We start from the raw sequence: 24583 nt of genomic DNA, 5'->3' as shown, positions 1-24583 counted from the left end.
GGGATGTATAAGTAGGGGCATAGCGAGCAGATCGAGGGACGTGATCGTTCCCCTCTATTCGACATTGGTGAGGCCTCATCTGGAGTACTGTGTCCAGTTTTGGGCCCCACACTTCAAGAAGGATGTGGATAAATTGGAGAGAGTCCAGCGAAGGGCAACAAAAATGATTAGGGGACTGGAACACATGAGTTATGAGGAGAGGCTGAGGGAGCTGGGATTGTTTAGCCTGCAGAAGAGAAGAATGAGGGGGGATTTGATAGCTGCTTTCAACTACCTGAAAGGGGGTTCCAAAGAGGATGGCTCTAGACTGTTCTCAATGGTAGCAGATGACAGAACGAGGAGTAATGGTCTCAAGTTGCAGTGGGGGAGGTTTAGATTGGATATTAGGAAAAACTTTTTCACTAAGAGGGTGGTGAAACACTGGAATGCGTTACCTAGGGAGGTGGTAGAATCTCCTTCCTTAGAGGTTTTTAAGGTCAGGCTTGACAAAGCCCTGGCTGGGATGATTTAACTGGGAATTGGTCCTGCTTCGAGCAGGGGGTTGGACTAGATGACCTTCTGGGGTCCCTTCCAACCCTGATATTCTATGATTCTATGATTCTATGATTACTCCTTGTCCTGTCCTTGCCCTAATCATTCCCACACAAAATGTCTCAGACTCTCAGAAGTTATTCTCTACTTCTGGATAAATATAGAAGGAAATAAATTACTGGGTTTTAGAACTATCAAAGCTTTTGTCATGAAGTTTCCACCCTGCCTTCTGTCTATTTTCTGCACCCTAACGGAGCCATCCTGTTGCTAAGAAACTATGTGTATCATTTATCCTTCTGTCTTTGATATTTGTAGTTTCCTTAATTTCTCTTTGTTCCTAATTTGTTATATTCCTTTAAACACATCTTCAGTGACATTTTTGCATCATCTTCCTTCTTGAAGTTTTCTAGGCCCAGTTTTAAAAAACATAATGCCAATAGAGAATTTGGCCAAACTCCACTGAGTTGTAGTTAGCCCAAAATATTTATGGGCCTCTAAAATTGTGATTGAAATTTTACTCATGCAATAAACTGCTGGTAAAAACTCTATTTGTGCAACCAAATCAGACAGATATTTAATTTGTGGATGCACACAAATGGGGAGAGGGTCAATCACACATTTAACTGCCTGCATAAAATTGAAACTAAAATCTGAGTTGAGACTATCTGAAATGTTGACCTGACCATGTATAGTTAATATACTTGTGTATCGTCTATAAAAATAGACAAAAACATGCATTGAAAGATGTGCAAAGTCAAGCAGTCAAAAGTTAGGAAATGCCAGAATTAAGGCTGCCTATGCAACCTTAATTTGCCCCTGTGACAGGCAACACTCACTTCTCGAGTACCTCCTGCTGCTGTATGTGGTACTGCAGGCCTTTTCCTGTTCCTGGCACCCCCTGCAGGTTGCCCTCCTCACTTAATGGGTCTTCACTGGCTCAGCCCTCCAACTAAGTCACACAATCACAAATGAACCCCCCTTCCAGGGTTGCAAAGAGTTCACCAAACTGCTCACCCTCACCAGGATCTTCAGACCCACCTCTGGGCCCTTTAAATCCAGCCCTTTGCTCAGGCTTCTAAAGGAGCTTTGTCCCCTCCTCAGGGCTTAGACCACTTAGCCAGTGGGGAACCCAGGCCCACCCACTACTCCAGGCCCCAAGCCAGGGACCTTATAAGCAGCAACCACATACTGCTTCCTTTCATTGGTTGCTGCTACATTCCTGGATCCTTCCCTCCTGGTCTCTTCACCTCTGTCCATTACTTTAGGGCTATAGCTCTTGGTCCTCTTGCTTTTAGATTTTACAAATGCAACCCATAAAGCTCCTCTGGCCAGAGCAGACCAACCTTCCTTACCCCTCTGGCCCTATTCAGGAACTGATGTGTTCAGGAGGGCCTGCAGGTCCTTTTATATGTGCCTGCGGGACTCTGATTGGCTGCTTCCAGAAGGCCTCTCTAGGCAGGCCCGGAGAACCCACTTCCCCTGCTCCTTTCTGGAGTAAGGAATAATAGGACCACAAGGCCTCCAGGAGGGGGCTTCAAAAGGCCTGATATACCCCATCACAGGCCCCCTTTCGCATATGATACAGTCTTAACTATATGATCGCATACAATTTTTTCCACGGGACCCCTGCCTCATACAGTGGACAGGATGGACTGTGGTCACTGAATGAACAACAATTCAATATTTTCTTTTCTCCTCATGGTCCATGATTTATTTACTGCATCCTGTTTAAACCTGAAGAAAGAATTATTAATTTCCTCATTGGCTTTTCTATGGTACTTATCACTATAGAAGCTGAGTGTTTACAAACATTAATTTATATATTTTTATTATACCTCTTTGAGATGAGGAGACATTTTTATCCCCATTTTACAGATGGGAAGATGATGTACACAGATTAGAGTAAGAAGTATCCACTAATTTTGGGTCCCCAATCTGAGATTGCTTAAGGCCTGATTTTTCAGAGTACATAACATTACATAGCAATTTTTATGTTCAAAGCACTGTTCCCATTGACTTCAGATGCAGCTGTTCAGCACTTCTACAATGTTCAGCACTTCTACAAATCAGACCCAGGATCACAAATTGGGCACCATAAAATGAGGAACACACGATTGACCACCTGTAGGAAGTTTGGTGTAAGGCCTGGTCTACACTACAGAGTTAGGTTGATGCAAGGCACTTACATCTACCCAACTATGGAAGTGTCTACACTTAAATTTTGCTCCTGCCGATGTACCTGCCCTGCCATCTTAATAACTCCACCTCCATGAGTGTCATAGAGCCAAGGTCGATGTAGTTTGGTTGACACAGTGTCAGTGTAGACATTGCATTCCTTGTGTCGACAGTTACTGGCTTTCAGAAGCCTTCCCACAATGCCCCAGACTGACAGTACAATCGATACAAGAACTCCTGATGAGGATGCACACCACCAACACAAGGAGCAAAGTGTAGACACACACAAGAGACATAATTACTGAAGCAGCTGTATGCCAACGTAAATTAGGTCAACTTAATTGTATAGTTTTCAGAGTAGCAGCCGTGTTAGTCTGTATTCGCAAAAAGAAAAGGAGTACTTGTGGCACCTTAGAGACTAACAAATTTATTTGAGCAAAAGCTTTCGTGAGCTACAGCTCACTTCATCGGATCCAATGAAGTGAGCTGTAGCTCACAAAAGCTTATGCTCAAATAAATTTGTTAGTCTCTAAGGTGCCACAAGTACTCCTTTTCTTAATTGTATAGTGTAGACATGGCCTAAAGTGACTTGCCTGACACCACACAGAAGCTCCCTGGCAGACAGGTAGGGATAGAATCCAGGGCTTCATTCAACTACCTTAATCACAAGACCATCTTTTCTCTTCCTGCAATGCCTGGGCTCACTCACTACACACCTTCCAACTTCTGCAACAAATGAAGGAATCCTACAGCAACAGTCTCCTTACCAAACAATCCTGACACATTCAGAGCAGTCCTGTGGAAAAAATAGTATATGATCATATAATCAAAGATTGTATCATGATATATATGCACAATGGAAACCTAATATAAATATACATATATTTTATATAAAAATATATGCACAGGCAACCTAATTCTAGCACTTCCTATCTTTTGAGTGTTTGTCTTTGCAACATTAACAATGTTCCTTTAATGTTTTTTTGTATGTAATTTCCTGGGTATTTAAAAAGGCAAACTGAAAAAAAACAGAAATTCTATCATATAGCATCATGTTGACACACATGGGCCATCAGCAATGTTAGACCCTTTAGATCCACTGCACAGACTTCTGCCATTTGAGCTAACAGAGTAAATGATAGCAGTTGGTTTCAATCAACATAGCTCTATTGACTTCATTGGAACGACACTAATTTACACCATCTGAGAATCAAACCTGGGACATGTAACACTGGTGTTCCACTGAGTTTACTACCTAATCTAGGCAATAACAGTGTGGATCTCTCCGAACAGCCAGACTTTGTCCTACATCTTTCCACATTCACACCATACTTTTATTTTATTTAGTTTTAGAGTTTTAAAAATGTGTAATTGATTATTACTGTTCTCCTTTGCAGTAAGCTAATAAAAATAATTACATGTACTTTATATTTATTTTCAAAATACTAGGTCCAGTTGACGTGTATCAGCTAAAATCTAAAGCTCAACTCAGCTGTAAACGAAAACACCCTGCCTTCATTCCCTCAGCAAAAGCAGAGCAGTATCCTTGCCATACCCAGGATGAAAATTGACTGAAGGGGTCCAGAAAATCTGAGAACTCCACCGCTATAGGTGCCAACTCCATGGATGCTCCAGGGCTCTAGCACCATGGAAAAAATAGGGGGTGCTCAGCACCCACCAGCCACAGTGGTTCTGGGGTCCCAGGGCTGGCTGCTGATCAGCTGTTCAGCAGGCACCAGGGCAGCCAGCGGCTGGTGGGAGGCACTCAGGGGAGGTGGAGAGGAGTGAGCAGCAGGTATGAGGGGGTCCTCGGGGGAGGGGAGGGGCGGGAAAAGGTGGGGTGGAGGCGGGGCCTTGGGACAGAGCAAGGGTGGAGCACCCACCTGGAAAAAAAAAAGTCAACACCTGTGTTCACCACTCCTTCTCAATAACCTCAGTATCATCTTCCAACCAGGCTTCCATTCCATCTATACTATGATACTTTGTCTATGCAAGCTTTCATTTCTTTGCTAAACTTCTTACCACAAATTCACAGCTATGTCTGGCTTCTACTGGGCACACCTTGGTGGAGGTACAATACAGGAGGAAATTTTCCAGGATTTTTCTTTTTTCCAGTACTGTTGTTGGAATGTCCCTTATGAATCCTTTCATTTTAGTACTAAGCAGTCTTATAACCACCTCATTCATTCCTATCGTGCACAACTAATTTGTTATCACCAAGCCTGAAACAGACATCCAGCATGGAAAATTTCATCCCAAACGGTTAAAGTTCAGCAAATCAAAAGCAACTAAAAACAGGAATGGGACATACTGGGCAATCTTAATAGTAGGCAGTGTTATGAGTCCCACCTGTGACACTGACAAACCTTCTCATTCTTTTAATTAGAATTGTTAAAAATTATTATTACTACTTTATATGGGAACACAGATCTTTTAACCAGCAACATAGAAGACTGAAAGTAATGAGTTCCAGCTATCTCCATTCATCCCAATCATAAAAACTTTACTATGTGGGATACACCTACCTAATTCCAACAGATAATCCCAGCAAAGTGTTCCAGAAAAAGGAGAACATTCCCTGAATTCCCCACCTTTATGCTTCAGTCACATTCTACTCTTCAAAAATTGGTATTTTTTTTCTGTTCTATAGCCCCACTACATTAGTATCCTTAGCACACCAAAAGGGGGCATACACCTGGGGGTAAAAGGAAATGGTGAAGAAAAATCCTTTTCTAATTTCTAGATATTAAACCTACCAAATCAACAATCTAAAATTGCAATAACCCTAAACAGGAAACATTTAAAAACCCTATAAATACAATCACATCCTTATTTCATGTCTACATGCTTCTAACTATAATATGCAGAGACAGTGCAAATCTCATTAAGCTGTTCAGCACCTCTTACAGCCAGATCTCTTAATGCAGAAATCAGCTCTGAAAATAGTGGCGTCCCACATACCTTCATATTACACCATCATATATAATATCCCAAGTCTTTTAATAAATAATAATAATAATAGTAAATAAATACAATTTTAGAGTTCAGAGTAACAGCCGTGTTAGTCTGTCTTTGCAAAAAGAAAAGGAGTACTTGTGGCACCTTAGAGACTAACCAATTTATTTGAGCATGAGCTTTCGTGAGCTACAGCTCACTTCATCGGATGCATACCGTGGAAATTGCAGTAGACATTATATACACACAGAGACCAAGAAACAATACCCCCTCCCACCCCACTGTCCAGCTGATAATAGCTTATCTAAAGTGATCATCAAGTTGGGCCATTTCCAGCACAAATCCAGGTTTTCTCACCCCCCACCCCCCCACACACAAACTCACTCTCCTGCTGGTAATAGCCCATCAAAAGTGACCACTCTCTTCACAATGTGTATGATAATCAAGGTGGGCCATTTCCTGCACAAATCCAGGTTCTCTCACCCCCTCACCCCCCTCCAAAAACCACACACACAAACTCACTCTCCTGCTGGTAATAGTTTATCCAAAGTGACCACTCTCCCTACAATGTGCATGATAATCAAGGTGGGCCATTTCCAGCATAAATCCAGGTTTTCTCACCCCCCCCCGTACACACACAAACTCACTCTCCTGCTGGTAATAGCTCATCCAAAGTGACCACTCTCCCTACAATGTGCATGGTAATCAAGGTGGGTCATTATCAAATAATAAATAAATAAATAAATAATCAAATGACTGCATACAAACTTTATTTAAACTTTATTTATTTAATGCATCTAAAGGTAGAACTTAAATGTTTAACTTTAATTCCAATACAAAAAAATAAGAACAGAATTGTTCTTTACTAATAAGATGATCCTGTGATTTTTCTATGCATATAAATCACACCTAAATCAATATGACTTCTGAGTATGGATCAATTTTCCAGAATTACTGCAAATCTTGAAGCCCAAGGTCTTATACCGTATCAGATCACAGGAAAATTTATAGTACAGTATGTCTTTACCTTGGTAAGGCCTGATTTTATTCTAAATCTCTTCAAATACATAAAGCAATCAAATTATTGTGTATTACTTTTAGAATTAGCATCATTTGAATAGACTGCAATACTGTAAAAATTCTAGCTCAATGGGAACATGGAAGTTAACTGTGTCAGTCAGTCACCCTAGTACAATTATCTGTAGTACTATCGCTCCTTTGCACTTATATACCTTTTTCCATTGAAGCAAGTGACTTTAAAACATGAAGTTGTTCTTGCAGCAATCCTGCGGGTTAGGGAAGTTCCAGAAAACTTTTGATAACTCTCCATTAAACTAATTCTAAGCGGGGTTGTTTTGAAAATCCTAAAACTGAATTGTCAGTTATGTTTCCAGTCCAAGCTCACCAAATGCAGAATATCCAAAATATTCTCTTGATGCTCCTAACTGCTATTTTTTTTGGACCACACAAGTTCTTACCCAAAGCTTTTGAAAATTCTGGGTTTTGTGAAATTCATTGATTGTATTCCTTCATTGCTTGGTGGTAGATCTCTGAAATGAGTGACCATTTATCAGCACAGTAATCAGTAAGAGGACTTTAAATCTACTACCACTTTTATAATAAAACTAGTGGGGTAATTGTGAATAAACCAAACAATGACAAACATTTAAACCTGTAGCTGTCATAGTTATGCAGGTCAGGATTTTAATGAAGAATTAGAGGGATTCAGAGAAAGGCAATAAGAATGATTAGGGACATGGAAAAATCTTTCATATGATGAGTGATTGAAAAGAATGGAATTGTTTACCTTAGATGAATGAAAGACGTGATATAAGAATATTAAAATGGAATGATCTAGAAGGTAGATATGGTGGTTCTGTTCTCCTTGTGTCATAACACAAGAACAAGGATATATTAAACTCAATTAAAAGGTAGAAATTCAAAACTCATAAAAGGAAATACATAATGTGTGAAAAAGTAATTAGACTATGGAACTCATTGTCAAAGGAAGTCACTGAGGCCAGGAATTTAGCAAAATTGAAAAACGGACTGAAATATTATATGGGTAACAGAAATATCCTATGTTATCATACTTAATGACGACAACAATTTTGGAAATATTAAACATATTTCAGGGCTGTAGCCAATCTGTAACTATTAATGTTTGCCTACCCAGAAAAAAAAAAGTGGCAGTGAGACTCTGAGCACAGGTCAACTGACTGGGGTGGAGGGGCTCAGACTGCTGGACTAAATATAGCAGTGCAGACTTTGGGGCTGAGGCTGAAGCCTGGAGTCTGAGATCCTCCTTCTCCAAGGATTTCGGAACCAGAGCTCCAGCCTCAGCAGGAATGTCTACACTGCTATTTTTAGCCTCCAGTACAAGCCCAAGTCAGTTGACCCAGACTAGCTGCCGCAGGGGCATTGCTGTGTAGATGTACCCTTAGAGACCAGGATGAGACCTAATGTGGGGGGAAGGTTATTCCATATCTGTCTTCGGTGGGGCTCTTACACCTTCCTCAAAAGCATCTGGTACATGCCACTGTCAGAGACAGGACAGTGGAGTAGATAGGTCTCAGGACTGGTCCAATATAGTAACTTCTATGTTCCTACAAGTGACTAGTCATTTTGGTCACCTCTTTGGGTGTCTAATTGGAAACAGCTTAAACATAGCTGATTTTCAGAAATTGGGTAGTAAAAGAGCCTGATTTTCAGAGTCTGAAGTTGTCTCGGGTTGGACATTCAAAAACATTTAAAAAGCACTCATCACTTTTAAAATTCTTAGCCATAAGCCATAAAGTCTAACTAAAGATACCATTCCTTTCTAGTGATTGCTGGTACAGTATACTGAACATAGCCCAATATTTTGTGTATCAACCCAATCAAATTAGTGAAAAGCAGATAAATGCATATAGCTCAGACTAAAATTCGTGCTTTCATGATGCATAATTGTAAACTGCAGGTTAGTTTTAATTGTAGATAAACATTTAGAACTTTTACCATCCTCATAGCATCTCAAAGTTATTCAGGAGCATTAATTAAAACTCAAAAGATAGTGGCAAAAAGGTATCATCATTATTTTGCAGATCGGGAAACTGAAGCATAAGCAACTGGCCAAACATCATTGAGCAAGTCAGTGACATCCTAGAACATCATTCAGCTTTCTTGACTCACAGTCCTGTGCTACAATCTTACAAAATGATTCCTCCTCAGAGGGAGGTCACTTGTAATGTGACAGGACCAGAAATTATTTTGTCCCACAAAATCCTTATATTATTTTTAGAAGATTATAATTGAATTGCAAATCTAAAGCTTTGAGGATGGGATTTTCAAAGGATACAGAAGGAGCTGGGCAACTAATTCCCTTAGGTCAGTGGTTCTTAACCTGCGGTGCATGCAAGTTTAGGTGCTTTGGAAAAGTCGCATTAGGACTTTAAAATATCACCTTTTCATATGACATTATTTTCTCTCTCACCATTTCCCTCCCTAAAGGGAAACTCTCAATAAGTGGAAAATATTAGAATCTAGGAAGTTCCAGTAGCATCTCTCTTTTCTGGATTTTTTGTTTGTTTGTTCTCATGCTCTAGATATTTGAACTCAAGTCAATTTACTTTTCACTTATTTCACAACCTCTTTCCATCTAATTGTTGTTTGGTGAACTTGTACATAGAGTACAGAGTTCCCTCAGCCTGAGCACCATCTGACTTTATATGGCATACCGTGTCCATGCTACATTCGAAGGTATTTTTTTTCTCGTATAGTTCTTCGGTTTAAAACAGAATTAGGAGATCCTAATTAGAATTATATTTAGGAGATTTCATTTTGCTCTTCTTAACATAACGGCATCTGCTATCCTGTGATTAAATCATTTCCCTTTTTAAGCTTCTCTTTTGTACAGGATTAGCACTGGAACCGCTGGGTAAGTAAATTTAAAACCAAACAGTCCACGTACATTTAGGTTAAGTGGGGATAATTTAAACAAAAACTACTTACCACTAGAATAGCATTAAAGTGATCGCTCTTCACCTTCCGGACTTGAACACAGGCCGTGGGCACTTGTAATCCTGCGCCATTGGAAAGACTTCCAGCGTCTCCATTCACTAGTAAATTCTTGTTGCTAGGCCCAACACCCACAGAAGCCCTGTACAAATAGGTGTGGGTCAGTTTTCCCACTCCTGAGACCTCCACCATGCCGGGCGTGAAATGAGATCTTGGGAGCATGCGCACGTTGAAGCGATACTTGTCGTGCTCATCCACTGGGCAGCACCCTGAACAGCAGCCGCTGCGGGAGAGGTTCGTTCTGCAATGGAAAAACCTTGTGAGAAGAAGGAAGAGTACAAACCCAAGGAACACAAAGGAAATGGAAGCGAGCGAGATGATCAAGTAAAGGTTCAGGCTAGTGAGCTGCTCTTGTCCCTCCATCCCGTCATCGAAGTCTGGGAGGGCCTGAGGAAGGGAGTCAGCCAGCAGGATGCCCAGGGCTACCGTGGAGGAGAGGGACGGCTCCCCATTGTCCTTCACTAGAATGATCACTTTGTGTTTGATGGAATCTGTGGACCTCATGGAGCGAGTAGTCCTGAGTTCTCCTGTATTGGGCAAAACCCTGAATAGGCTGGAGTCGGAAGATTGCTGCAGATGGTAGGAAAGCCACGCGTTCTGCCCGCTGTCCGCATCATCCGCCACCACTTTAGTCACGAGGTAACCGGCATCGGCTAACCTAGGGACTATTTCCACCGCGACCGAGCCGTTCCTGGCCCCAGGGTATAGGATGACCGGGGCGTTGTCGTTCTGATCCGCTATGAATATATTCACAGTTAAGGCCGCACTCAGGGCCGGGGACCCGTTGTCCTTGGCTACCACTTGAAAATGAAAACTTCTGAGTTGTTCATAGTCAAAGGTGCTTTTTGCATAGATGTTTCCATTCTCTGAGTTAAGGGATAAAAAACTGGACAAGGAGCTACCTGCAATGTCGATGTCCCTGAGCGCATAAGAGACCTGACCATTCCCGCTAATGTCGAGGTCAGATGCTGACACCTGTAACAAAGATGCTCCAGGATGATTGTTCTCCGTCACAGAGATGTCACAGGACTGTCTGGCGAACTTGGGAGGGTTATCGTTCACGTCGGAGATTTGCACCAATACAGTCTTTTGAGTGACGATTGGCGGGGAACCAAGGTCTGTGGCGGTGATGGTGATGTTATATTCATTGACCAATTCTCGGTCCAGAAGCCCAACAGTAACCAAACTATAGTAATTGTCGAAAGAGGGTTTTAGTTGGAAGGGAATGTTAGCGGGGATCTGGCAAGTTACCTTCCCGTTCTCGCCAGGGTCTTTATCCAGAACACTCAAAAGAGCTATCACAGTGCCGGGCGCGGCGTCTTCGGGGATGGGACTGGAAAGAGAGGTGATTGTAACCTCTGGGGCATTATTATTTACATCAATGACCTCCACCAGCAATTTAGCTGTACTGGACATTCCAAACGCACCATTATCCGTCGCCTCAATGAACATCTCTAGAACAGATCTCTGAACATCTAGAATGCCATTCACTTTTACCTCCCCGGTCTGAGGGTGGATTAGAAACAGTCTCTGTAAATCAGCAGAAGTGCTATTGCTAAAGGAGTATCTGATCTCTCCATTTTGACCTTCGTCTAAGTCAGTGGCATGTACTTTGGTTACCAACGTGCCGTTGGGGGAGTTTTCCAAGATACTTGCCCTGTAGAGCGAATGTTCAAATGCTGGAGCGTTGTCATTGGTATCAAGAACAGTCACAATGACTTGGGCGTCACCGGACCTCTCGGGATTCCCACCATCTTTGGCTGTAATTACAAGTCTGTGGGTGGATTGCTGCTCCCTGTCTAAGGGCTTCTCCAGCACCAGTTCGGGGTACTTACTCCCATCCCCGCGTGTTTGCATTTCCAGACGGAAGTGTTCGAGAGGGCTCAGATAATAGGTCTGGACACTGTTGGTGCCTTCATCAAAGTCTTGGGCATTGGGGAGTGTAAACCGAGCCCCAGGAGATAAAAACTCTGCTACATTTAAGTGATATTCATTTAAAGGGAACGTGGGGAAGTTGTCATTTATGTCTAGTATTTTAAATTCCATTTTATAAAGCTCTAGAGGGCTTTCTAGCACAAGTTCGTAATTCAGAAAACAAGTAGTTTTTAATTCACAAACCTGCTCTCTGTCTATGGGCTCATTAACTGACAAAGCCCCCGTGTTTACATCCAAATTAAAATATTGCTTACTTGAACTGGTGATCATGCGAAATTTCCGGAGTGAAAGTGTAGTTGCATCTATTCCTAAATCCTTTGCTATATTCCCAACAGACACACCACGTTCAGTTTCTTCGGAGATGGAATACTCTATTTGCCCATTCACGGTGTAGGAAATAAGGAAGAACACCATTAAATGGACCCGCATTCTTCCTTCCGTGGCTCAGCTCCCTGCAGACCGTTTCAACAGTAACATAATCCAATATCTCAGCAAAGAGCTGAAGTTACCATACCAAAGCAAAATGGTAAAATAATTTTTAAAAAACCCACAAAACAGTTTTATAAAACGTGGGGAAAGAGCATATGCTCTTCCTTATGCTCCCTGAAATCACCGGGTTATCTGCTGCTGAGCCAGCCACCGCCAGCTCTTTTATATTGCAGCTGGCTTTGCTATATGTGATCATGTGGATGGAAAAGATCTTCTATTACCGTTGGGTACCTTACTGGTGGACAGCGCCACTTAGAGGTCTAACAGACGTCATGCCAGCTAGTGAAGAACAGTCTTCGCCACAGCACTGGATTAAAGAAAAGTGTTAAAATGTTACAGAATAAATAGATCGTACCCTTCTAAATGCCCTCAGAGAACCTTTTGGATCTGTTTTTGAAACCTGGATATATTTCCATGAATGACAAACTCGGAAAAGATGCGGAAAATTCTCCCTGCCTGAGATCCTGCCGATTCCGTACACATCTGCAACATAACAGCCAGCATTAGCAAGGGAAAACGCCCAAGCCATGCTGTCAGTACATCTGGGTGTAGAAGTGACGTGTGAGAGGAAAGTAACAGCTCTCATTTAACAGAGCTCACCACTGCTCTAGCAAACTCCTGGCTTAGCATAAAATTCTTCTGGTTCTTAAGATGCCATTTGAAGAACGTAAAAGTTATCTTTGTTTCTATCTAATTTAGTGGAGTGGTTTTATTATGAGCCCCCCTTCCCCCTGCTTTTTGCTTGCTTCTGAGCTCACTTACTAATGTAAATGAACTTGGATTATTCCCGCGAAAGGAGAATGATCACCGCACTAAGATTCTGATCCTATGACAACTGAAATCAATGGCAAAACTCCCACTGACTTCAACAGACGCAGGATCAGGCCCTGAATTTCTAGCTGCACACCTCTGCTCACACTTCCAATGAAGTGAGCTGTAGCTCACTAAAGCTTATGCTCAGATAAATTTGTTAGTCTCTAAGGTGCCACAAGTACTCCTTTTCTTTTTACAAATATAGACTAACAGGACTGCTACTCTGAAACACCTCTTGCTGTTCGTACTAGGATCTGCTTCACTTAACCGGAGAGTAGATGCCCCGTCAATACTTGCTTGTATGTTTATTAGAAGTGTTACAGATTTCAAGGATTTTGCTCTTTGTTCTGTAAATAAAGGGAGAGAGTGATTAAAACCGAGTCGCGGGTGGCACAAAGTATTTATTACTCCGAAAGCATATGAAGAAGTTACCCACCCACATGCTTTCCTTAGGATGTTGGTCCAGTGGTAGAGCCAGAAAGACATCGGGTTCTAAGAACACAGAGTGGGGTCTGGATACAAGGAGGGGTGTGAGGGAGATCACCCTTAGCAAGACTAGGATCGCTGTCTCAGATTATTTGCCTGCGAGGGGACAGCAGAAATTCTGCAATACTTTATGAGACTGGGCTGCCAGTTTAACTCCCCGGGCTAAAGGAAAAACCCTCGCTCCCCAGGACTTCGACATCAACGATGTCATCAGTGACATTTTTACATTTTGTTTTTGTTTTGAGAGTTGACGTTATGGAAAACCTGCTGCTTTTGGATCCAATGACTCAGTCTTGAGGTATTTAGCAGGGATGACTTGAAGAGCTCCCATGGCTATGACTACTTTGACATCAATCCATACGACTCAGCCTATGAACTCCTTGCTCACATTGGTGAACTCTTCCTCACACCAGTAGCTCTGCTAAAGTTAATGGGACTACTCGAGTGAGTAACTCCTCACCAGCATGAGTAACGAAAGGGCTCACAATCTGCTGCTTACACTGGAAACCTAAAACTAATCATCTCTGTTAACTGAAAACAGCAGCAATGTAATCGAACTAGTCCAAATAAAGAGCAATATTAAATGTTCAACTGATCGTTACCAAAAGTATTTCTCTTCGTTAAGAGTGAAACTGTCTTCACAACAGAAAAGCTGACGATAAAATAATATTTTAGCCAAAGTGTAACTCTGATGTTCACTACTTAATGTAATCTCTTGCCTCAGTTTCATTCACTGGGTTCTTTTCTAGATATAAACTTGAAAGTGCTATTTACCATTAACGTTGCATTAAAGTTCTGCGAGGTTAGAAATACAACGTACGGAGAATGGATTCCAAATAGGCCATAAAGCCACCGACATCCGAGAAAACGTCACTTCTTCTTCCCTCCGGGAATTCGGGTGGTAAATAATATTTTGAAAGGGGACCGATGAAGTCTTTACAGACACCAGAGTCCTAAGTAAGACACTTCTGTACAAGGCTTTCCTTCTGAGAGCGGCGCTTTGGTGCAGGTAGGACTGAAAAACACAAAACCAACCCGGAAATGGAAACCATGTTGCTGAGTAAACAGAAGCTGAGACTGACTGCAGCACTTACTTGATTTCCTGCCACCTCACTAAAATCCAGAAGGACTTGAGTCAGGGATGAACAAGACAATAGTGAGAGTGACTGAGAGAGCTGTTTCGCCATTACCGGTGGCCGTCCTGGGTGCTCTGAAGTCAGAGGAAAGAGGCGCAGAACTGGGCTCAGTTGGCTGTAACAAATCATAACTCTCTCAAACATCTGGCTGAGAGTCCATTGAGTGCCATAGTTAGGAACACCAGGTAACCTGTCTGTGCGCACCAGGGCCAGAGCTATCAGGTGTCCGGTTCCTAGGAAGGGAGTATTGCCGTGGCTGTGGGCTTTAACTTGGACTTGGGAAACCTGAAGATACTCAGCCTGGAATAGCGACTCTGGGAGAGAAAGGACACTTCAGGAGAGGCAGAGACCCGCGCCTCTATTGTCCAAGAGAGACAGACAACTCCCAGGGTGGATTTTGTTAGCACTGGCGGGACGCCCATCCAGTCCCTGAACAGTGATGCTAATACTCGGACACTGTCTCACGGCCCAGAACCACATCCGTACCTACAGTGACAGTTCTTCACAGGCCTTTCTGTTCCCAAAGACGCCTGGAATCCGCCAGCAAACTCTCTCCTTGACTCCCGAATCTTTGTCCATCACAGTAATTAAAGGCACCTTTCTCCCCGGCGCTCCGTTGTAGGCACTGGGCTGAAAAGACAGGCGAGGACGATTTGCGGAGAGCTGCAGTTCCCCTCAGTTATCTCTTACTGACACTGCAATGCCCGGACCTCGCTGACATGCACCCCGTTAGAGCGGATGTGAACATCGTATAAAGATGCAGGCGGTCAGAAGCTTCCGTGCGTCTCCTCCTAATCTGCGCACTGGTTGGATTCAGACCTGGGTGACTGAATCCTGTGCTCCTGCCTGCCGACGCACTACACCATTCCCCCCAAGGGTCCGACATAAGGCAACTGCTGTGGCCGAGGATAGTGAAATGCCTTCAGAAACGCTGCCCCGACAGTAACCCGATCCACACACTGGCTGAACACCTAGGTGTTGTCACCAGCACCCAAAACAGTAACAGTCCAGATTATCTGGGAGCCTCCATCTTTTGCAAAGGTGTTTAGCTGGTATATTAGCTGCTTTCTATGGTCCAGAGGCTTTACCAATCCTAAAAAGAGAAAGCACTTGACACCGCTTCGGGGCTGCAGATCTAATACGAAGAACTCGTTTTAATGGAGACGTTAGGTTGTCAGAGAATTGCTGCCAGGATCCTCTGTTCACTCTCGAGTGACACGCGGCCCTGGAGTCGCAAGCAACCTAGGTAATAGACTTGAATTGTCTGCGTGGGAAATCGGGACTTGTTTATCTGGGTCACTTCGATTTGAATGGACAGAACGTGTAGGGGATTTTCCATCACCGCTTTCGAGTGCAAAAAGCAGTTTAGTTTGGAGTCACATGTGGCTTCTTGGTCTATGGTCCCGCGTCTGAAATCAGATGTGAACAGCTCCGGCTCATGCTGGAGAGGTGGAGGTCCCAGAATCTGCAATCCCTAAATCCTTAGAAAAATTGCCCGAAACGGATCGCAGCTCGAATGCTTCAGGAACACATGAAAGCCGGCCCCTCAATATCTCGGCAAACCCGCAACAAGGGGAAATCAGGCAGAACTGCCGCACTGGGGTGCGTAAAGGGCTCGCTGAAAAGGCCAATAAAGATACAGGAGGCAACACTCTTATGTGACTGTCCCTGAGCGCTGCAGCTGCAGAGCAGCCGGACAGATCCCTGAGAACTATCGCATCGTATCAGCGGACAGCGACACACAGAAACTCTGCCAGTAGGAGACATGTCCCCTCAAAGACACAGAGGCCGAAGAGGCGCCCCCTATTGGATCAGAGTGGTGTACCATTTCTTTAATTCGGTTCAGCCGGGTGCATCTGTGAAACCTCACAGCCTTTAAAAATGGAAAAGACAACTTACATTCTTTGATGTTGCTTCTAAAGGGAGAAATGCATGCTATAATTTAGAAGCGGTACTTTCCCAGGTACCCAGTCAGGCTAAAATCACATTAAAAGAAAAAGACGTGGGCCTGAGATTTCCTGAATGAAAGCGAAATGAAGGAAATTGCAGCGATACGATTAGTATTTATCACCCTTTTTGCTTGATCAGAGAAAAGGAATATGATTAAAATGTGACCTAATGAGCTAGTTATGCAGAAATGTCAAATGGAAAAATATAATCAAGGTTCAATTTTTATTTTAAATATTTGTCTTGTAATAAACAATCAATATTACGTTATTCGTGTTACTTTGCAAGAGGATCTTGGAACATAATTTATAGCATATTCACTTCAGAAGACCTTCATCCAATTATATCTATTAAACAGTACAGAGGACATCCACTTTTCACAGCTATTTATATCGTCTGACTTTAGGCAATCTACCTCTCTCTTGCATTTCTAGCTATCTTCACACCAGGATTTTAATTACAATAATCAATCAAAAGCAAGAGTCGACAAATATGCTGTAAGGTCAAATTTTAACGCTTTCTATGCACTCTTTCTATGCAGTCTTACCCATGCCCTTTCCAGCCATTTATTTTATACAGCAGCTAATTCCACAGCACAAGTAGAAAAAACATTCCAACCAAACAGAGCAGACTTTACAAAAATAAATAAACAGTGACAGCCAGAGACGGCTTTCAACGTGAGCCCACGTGTCGCAATGAATCCACATTCACTGGAATACAATGAAGCGCTATCAACAAAGAAGAAAGTAAAAAATCTCTGGCAACTAGTAAAGCCTGCCTGACCTAAAATACCTGCCTGTTGAAACTGTATTTTAATCTCTCCCCCTTCTGATTTCCCACCCCCACATTTCTGAAGACGATGTGCCTTTCAACCACCTAACTAAAAACAAAAGTTGTTACCATCTGATTATTCAGAGGCTTGTGTGAAATCATTCCTCCTCCCAACCCAGTCCGCAGTTGACAGGTGTTCAAATAAACAAATTCCCCACCACTAGCACGATTTGTCAGTATCAGCAGAAAAGCCAAGGTCTGAAAGGAGAAGGACCGATCTCCCCTCTTTAACTGTAAACGGGGAGGAAAATTATATTTAAAGAACACGGCTGGATAGTGTGCGGAGTCTTACAGTTTTGCTTCCATAGTCTACCTGATCTGTGGTAAAAAGATTTAAGTCCTTTGAGCTGTCTATATGATACTTAATTTACACTAAAATTCCCTATGTAAAATATTAAAAATAAATATATCTAGCTGTCTCTTGATGTCACCCGTGTAAAACAATACCTTCTCTTGATTTTATCCACCCCTTTAATACATTTGAAAATCTGTTATGCAATGATATCTATACTTTTGTAATTAGACCATATCCTTAATATTGCCTTAATAATTATAAACAATCTCAGATTTGACATCAGCTTCCTCACTCTCTTCCACACCACCTCTAAGGCAATGATATTCTTTTTTATCCTATAATGACCACTGTATAGCAAATGTTTCATACAAAATAACTGTAACAAATACCTTAATTACACACACAAACACTAAGTGAGTTTGGATGTGAAATTGTGTATCTTGTATATTTTCTTCAATATGTTGTGCTGATATTACAATATATATATATATATATATATATATTGTTAGCCCTTTCGATGCCTCTGTACCTGGGAATAATAGATTTTATTTTTTACCTTTTTCTAGAATAACCCACAAATCAGGTTCCTAATCAGTATGCTGTATTTTTATTTAATTTAATTTATGTATTACTTACTTATTCAGAGCACACTACTTAACTTGACTTCTAGTTTCCCATAAATGGGATGAGTTCCTACCTAATCCTTACCAGAACACACAGACCCTGAGTCAGTATCCAAACTTGACCGCTTCCAAGTGTTGAAGAATTTCCCCACAATGTCTGAAAAAAAATTATTGCTCAATTAGTTCCTGGTTTGTCTTTCCTCTTACTAATACTTTGCACTTCTTATAACATCTTTCACCCAATAATTTCAAAAGGCCTGACCCAAAGCCCATTGGAATAAATGGAAAGACTCCCACTGATTTCACTTGACTTACAATCAGCCCACAATGATGTGCAAAGACAAATTAATTAATCCTTAGAAGATCCTTGTGAAGATGTGTATTAGTAACCTAAACATACCTATAGCTGAGACGCACAGGGGAGTAATCACCTGTAATGAACTGGTGATAGAGTTCAAAAGGGAACCTAGGGGTTTGGGGTCCTCAGCCCTGACCATTGGACCTAATTCAAATGTCCTAAGCATTTAATAAAATACTGTAAAGTAGCTGTGTTTGCTACACTCCAGTCTTTAAACACCTTTTAAATACATTATTGAAAATACATTAGGTTTTGAAAAAAATCACTAATTTACTTGCTTGCTTTCCTCAACACTAAGGGATATGTGCAACTTTGACCCGGAACGGGTCTACACTTAAAACTCTGCATCCGGTACAGCTTCAACAATGTAGCTACACTGCTGTAGCTGCAGTGCTGTACCAGTTTTAATGAAGACACTCTAGTCTAGGAGAGGTGAGAGAGCTCTCCAGCTGACAGTTAATCCACCTCCATCAGAGGCCGTAGCTACGTGGATGGGAGAAGCTCTCTGCCCACATAGCACTGTTTACACTTGCGCTTATGTCGGCATAACTAGGAGGCACAGGAGTGTGGATTTTTCACACCCCTGAGCCATGAAGTTATACAGTAGTACTGCTGTAGTGTAGCCCTGCCCTTAGTTTAGCAACCTTTTAATAGCTGTTTATATCACATGTGCTATCTCCCTTTTGGAAAACTTATCCCTGCTTTCTCACTGATCTGAAGATGGATATGAAATGCTTACTTAGAGACATAGAATACCACTAGAAGTTCATCTAGTCTGACCTCCTGTATCTCACAGACCACCATCACCTCTGGCATACTAAACTCAACAAGGGAAATAAGACCAAAGTAAATGAGACCCACAGGAGACTAGACTATTATGAGCAACAGGCAAAGAACAGAATGGACCAAGGTGCACCAGTGCTCAAGGCCCCTGCAACAGCAGGGAAATAATTAAATGAGATATACCCAGATAATCCTGGCAAGTGACCCACAACCACACTCGTAGAGCAAAGTGCAAAAAAATCAAGGTCACTGCCAACCTGATTTGGGATAAAATTCCTTCCAGCCCTACATAAGGTAATGTTTAACAACCCTTCTGTTTCTTTTTTCCTTTCTCAAAGTCAGTGGTCCCCAAAATTTTGACAGCATGCCCCCACTTGCCCCTGTCCACCCTCCCAACCCTCAACTGTGGTCGGGAGCTGGGCTGGAAGCAGGGCCATGGTCAGGGCTGGGACCACTGTAGCTGGGAGTGGGGACCATGGTTAGGCCCGGGGGCCACGCTTGGCCTGGAGCCACAGCCAGGTTGAGACCCAGGGGCTGAGGCCATGACTGGGGGCAGATCTGGGGCCAGGAGTAGGGCTGGGGGTGGAACCATGGTTGGGGCCATGGGCCAAGGCTGGGCTGCGGCCAAAGCCAGGGCCAGGAGAGGATTGGAGCTGCCACCAAGCCCGGGGCTGAGGCCAGGGCCACAGGAGTGGGTGGGGCCAGAGCAGAACTGAGGGCAAAGTGGGGCTGCGTGGTGCTCTCTCCCCACCTCCTGTGGGGGCTGGCTCAGGCCCTTCCCACCCTCCCCCCAGAATTCCTCCATGCCACCCTAGGGGGGTGCACCCCACAGTTTAGGCACCACTTCCCTAAATTCTCCGTTTCCAATTTAAAGTGGCCAAAATTGATTTGAAAACGTTTTTGTTCTTCAATTTTATTATTTCTCTGTCTAACTCTACTGATAATCCTCCATCCCATTCTCTTTATATTTTTTAATGTCTTCTTTTACACACCTCATTGCCACCCTATTTTATCACTTTGGTTTCTTTTCCCTTTTAGCTGTTTTGAGTTTACTAATCTAAAAATTGTTAGTAACTTCCTGAAAGAGAATGTACCTCAGGAAAATACTGCAAATAACCGTATCTTATGGAGTTATGCATGAAAATGTATACTCCAGGCTGCACTGCTCATCATGAAGTTGAACACTGATTCCAACAAGAATGGAGTAATCTATTTATATGTCTACAGCTAATTACAATATTCTGCAGATGTTGTTGTATCCACCTTGGTCCCAGGATACTAGAGAGACAAGAACCAATTTCTCTTGGGGAGAGACACAAGCTTTTGAGCTTTCAGGACCCGAAGAAGAGCTCTGTGTAAGATGTAAAGCTCATCTCTTTCACCAACAGAAGTTGGTCCAATAAAAGATATTACCTCATCCACCTTATCTCTCTAATACTGTAGAGAGACATGCAGAGTATCTTCACAAATACTTCCTCATACCTATAAATAAAATAAGTGAATTAAAATATTTCTGGAAGAAGGGCAATTCATTGTAAAACTTTTCATGCTTCAAAACAAACTAGTTCTTTATTTTTAAGAGGCAAGAAGGTGGCAACTTTGCGGCGGAGGACCTGTTCTCCTTTACCTTCCTCAAATTACAATCAGAAGTACTGCAAGTGTTTAACAACTTTTAAAATGTTAAGGGCTGGATTCACCACTGTGTTACTCCAGCACTGAAGTAAATTAATTACTTTAGTATAAAATAGGAGTAAAATAACGGTGAATCAAGCCCTAAATCTTCCCTGTGAAGCGATTGCATTCCCTGGATGATTCAGAAATCTACTCCTCTATCACCACTCTCCTCCATATTCAGTTTTGCATATCCAGCAGTCAGTCAAATATGTTTTCTTGGATTTCATGTCACTGTCTCAAACTACAAAACTGACAAACCCATTATCCTTCTCTGACATTATCTAAATAAAATATGACCATATAGATTATTGTTGCAACCACTGTTATATATTTGCAGCAAATATTGTACAGAGTTTGTTGAGTAAGATGTCTATGAAAAGGTTTTGATTTTCTGGTTACGATTATGCTTTCTGTAACCAAGTATCATTTTTGTATTTGAAGTTATAAATATTGGCTCTGTACCTGAAGTTCAAATTAGCCAGCACATCATGGAGGGACTATTCAAATTGAGTGGATTTGAAAGAACATTTAACTGACAATGGACCATGGGAGATGCCTATCTACACTTAATGAAATTTCCTGCTATGACTAGGTGAAATGCATGGACATGGGACTTGCCTATGTGACTCAAACTCCATCTTGTTGCTGTAATTTTCCACACTAAGAACAATGGGTTTCCCTCTGCAGGGCAGAGGATATAAAAGGCCCTGGAAACACTTCCATTTTGTCTTTAATCTTGCTTCTTACCTCTGGAGGAACCTTGCTACAAACTGAAGCTCTGAACAAAGGACTGAATGACCCATCCAAGCTGTGGATGTACTCCAGAGACTTGACTTAAGCCAGCAGTTTATTCCATTACTGCTACAAGCCTGAACCAAGAACTTTGCAATTACTGTATGTATTTGATTCCTTTAACCAATTTTAACTCTCACCTTTTTCCTTCTTTCTTTCTTTCTTTCTTTTTATAAATAAACCTGTAGATTTTAGATACTAAGGGATTGGGATCAGCATGATCTTTGGGTAAGATCTAAGTTGTATATTGACCTGGGTGGCTGGTCCTTTGGGATCAGAAGAACCTATTATTTGATGAGACTGGTTGTAAAGAACCACTCATCTCTGAATCCAATGTTTTTGGTGGTGATATAAGAAGTGGAATGCCTGAGGGAACTGCCTTTATGTTTTCTTGTTAGCCAGTGTGGTAAAACAGGAGTTTACTTTTGTGGCTGGTTTGGTCTATCTTATAGAAGAATAACCACCAGTTTTGGGCTGTGTTTGTCCTATTTCTCAGCAGTTTGTCCTGAATTTGGCATTCTCAGTTGTGACCCACTAAGGCACGGTTACACCTCCCCATCTTCCAGACTCAGAACTTCAAGGCAATTTTTTAGTCTCCTCCTCTTCTCCTCCCCTTTCCAGGCCCTCACTAATTCTTGCCATTTCTTTCCATTTAATATCATCAATATCTTCCCTTCCCTCACTATTCCCACGTGCAAAGCACTTGTTCAGGCCTTGGCAATTTTTCACCTTGATTTATGTAACCTTTTCCTCTTCAACAACCTTACCTCTTACTTTGCATTTCTGTTTCAAAATGCTACTGCTTACCTTATCTTCAGCTCTCCATCTATGTCAGTCCTTGCATCTCTTCATTATCTTCCTACCTCATAGTAAATCAAATTCAAGATCCTTATCCCTATTTCCAGCCCCACATAATCTGCCCCATGTTCTTTCTTTATCCCCAACTTTTCCACGGCACACTTCCCAAATTGCCTTTCCTACTGATTTCCCTCACACTCTTTGCACCACCATTCATGCTGCCACTAGGCTTTGAACAGTCTCCTACTACTTGTGCACCAAAGACCTTCTTTTCCCTCCCTTCCTCCCCATTTCTTCAATAAATCCTTTCTGCTTTCATTGTTTGGTTAACAAATCTTCACAATCTTCCATTTCTCCACTTATTGTGCTGTGTTTTGTCTAGACATCATTTGTCTTTTCTATGCTATTCTTAATCTGGGTTTGTGACACGTACATACTATTTTGAAGCATTCACTAAAATGCTTATGCCAGTCAGACAGATGGACAGCCTATACCTATCTAAGACAAGAAACATATCTAACTCTCTGTTTAGACAAGGGCAGGCTCACTCCAACATTAAACTCATTTGCCCTAAAAAAGGCATTTCTTCAGGCTGAGATGTAAAAAGTTATATACAAGCTTCATATATATGATGTGGCCTAGTACCAGGATTTCAACTTTACAGGGCTCAGTGGGAAAGGAAAAATACAAGTGATACATTTAAAACATATCTAAAAACACTTAAATTAGATTTTTCTAGACATAACACATCATTATTTGAAAGACCAATACCTTGAGCACTTCCAGGGCTGCCAGCACCTGCTGTCCCATTGGAAAACAAACAATTCAATTTTCTGAATAATAAGATGGGTGAACTTGGGTTCCTCATATTAAATGAGGATATTGATAGAATAGGCATCACAGAAACTTGGTGGAATGATTACTCCTTGGGAATTCTGCACCACTGTGCATGCGCAGAATTAATGTCCCCCTCAGATTTCTTTGCTTCCCCACAGAAAAATGACTTTCTGACAGTGAAGCAAAGGGAAACTGCAAGAGTATTCACGCACCACTCCCTACCTGTGCAGGTACATTGTTTCAGGCACCCCAGCCAGTGGCTCCTACTCTGAGCCAGGATCAGCTGCTAGTCCTGGAGACAGGAGAGAATGGGACTTCCTCTTCCCCTGCAAGGAGTGGCTGTGGCTATGTCAGACCCACTCCCAGAAACTTCCCTCAGCTGCAGGAAGCTCTGCATCCTCCCCTGCTTCCTGCCCCCATCACTCCTCAGCTGCGGGGGGAGAGGTCACTGTACAGGGAGCTGCTCCCTCATCTGCCCAACCCCTGTGCATCTGGACCTCCCATACCCAGACACCCCCACCAAGTCTCATCCTGTACACCCAGAACCCCCCAACCCTCCATATCTGAACCCCACCCTACTGAACCTCAACCCCTGTAGCTGGAGCCCCCTGCATCTGGACCCACACCACTGCACCCAGACTACCCCCCACTGATCTCCCTGCACTCAAACCGCCACCCTGACAAGCCCCATCCCCCTGCACCACCCTGAGCACCCACATCCAGATCCCCCATACCACTGACCCCCAATTAGCCACACCCAGACCCCCACCCCACCAAGCCCCACTCCCCCAGCACCCAAACCCCCCTGCCATTAAGACCTCCACACCCAAACCTCTTTGCTGAGCCCCAACCACTTTCGCCCAGAAGCCCCTGAAGAGTCCCATTGCCCCTGCACCTGGAACCCGCCCAATGAGCCTTTGTGCATCCATATCCCCCCACACCTAGACCCCCCCACTGATCTGCCTGCACCTAGATTGTCCCACACAGAATCCTCTCACCCCAAACCTGGATCCCCCCACACTGAAACTCCCACCACACACACACTTGGCTCCTGCCTCGTTGAGCCTGC

The 24583-nt window shown here is 42.7% G+C and overlaps 2 protein-coding genes across 9 annotated transcripts in view; both read right to left on the bottom strand.

Annotated features, from left to right (window-relative positions):
- The window catches only part of PCDHAC1 (protocadherin alpha subfamily C, 1), a 47506-nt gene extending 35139 nt beyond the window's left edge, over positions 1 to 12367 (bottom strand). Inside the window, exon 1 of the mRNA XM_073356109.2 lies at positions 9652 to 12367. Within this exon, the coding sequence (XP_073212210.2) occupies positions 9652 to 12081 (2430 nt within the window). The 5' untranslated portion in view covers positions 12082 to 12367. The remainder of the gene's footprint in view (positions 1 to 9651) is intronic.
- LOC140915797 (protocadherin alpha-C2) overlaps positions 1 to 24583 on the bottom strand; it is a 362081-nt gene that overhangs the window by 137659 nt on the left and 199839 nt on the right. The window lies entirely within an intron of this gene.

This window comes from Lepidochelys kempii, chromosome 8, assembly GCF_965140285.1.
Source record: "Lepidochelys kempii isolate rLepKem1 chromosome 8, rLepKem1.hap1, whole genome shotgun sequence".
In the NCBI taxonomy this organism is placed as follows: domain Eukaryota; kingdom Metazoa; phylum Chordata; order Testudines; family Cheloniidae; genus Lepidochelys; species Lepidochelys kempii.
Note: the sequence above shows the minus strand (reverse complement) of the source record. Positions and strands in the feature narration are given on the sequence as shown.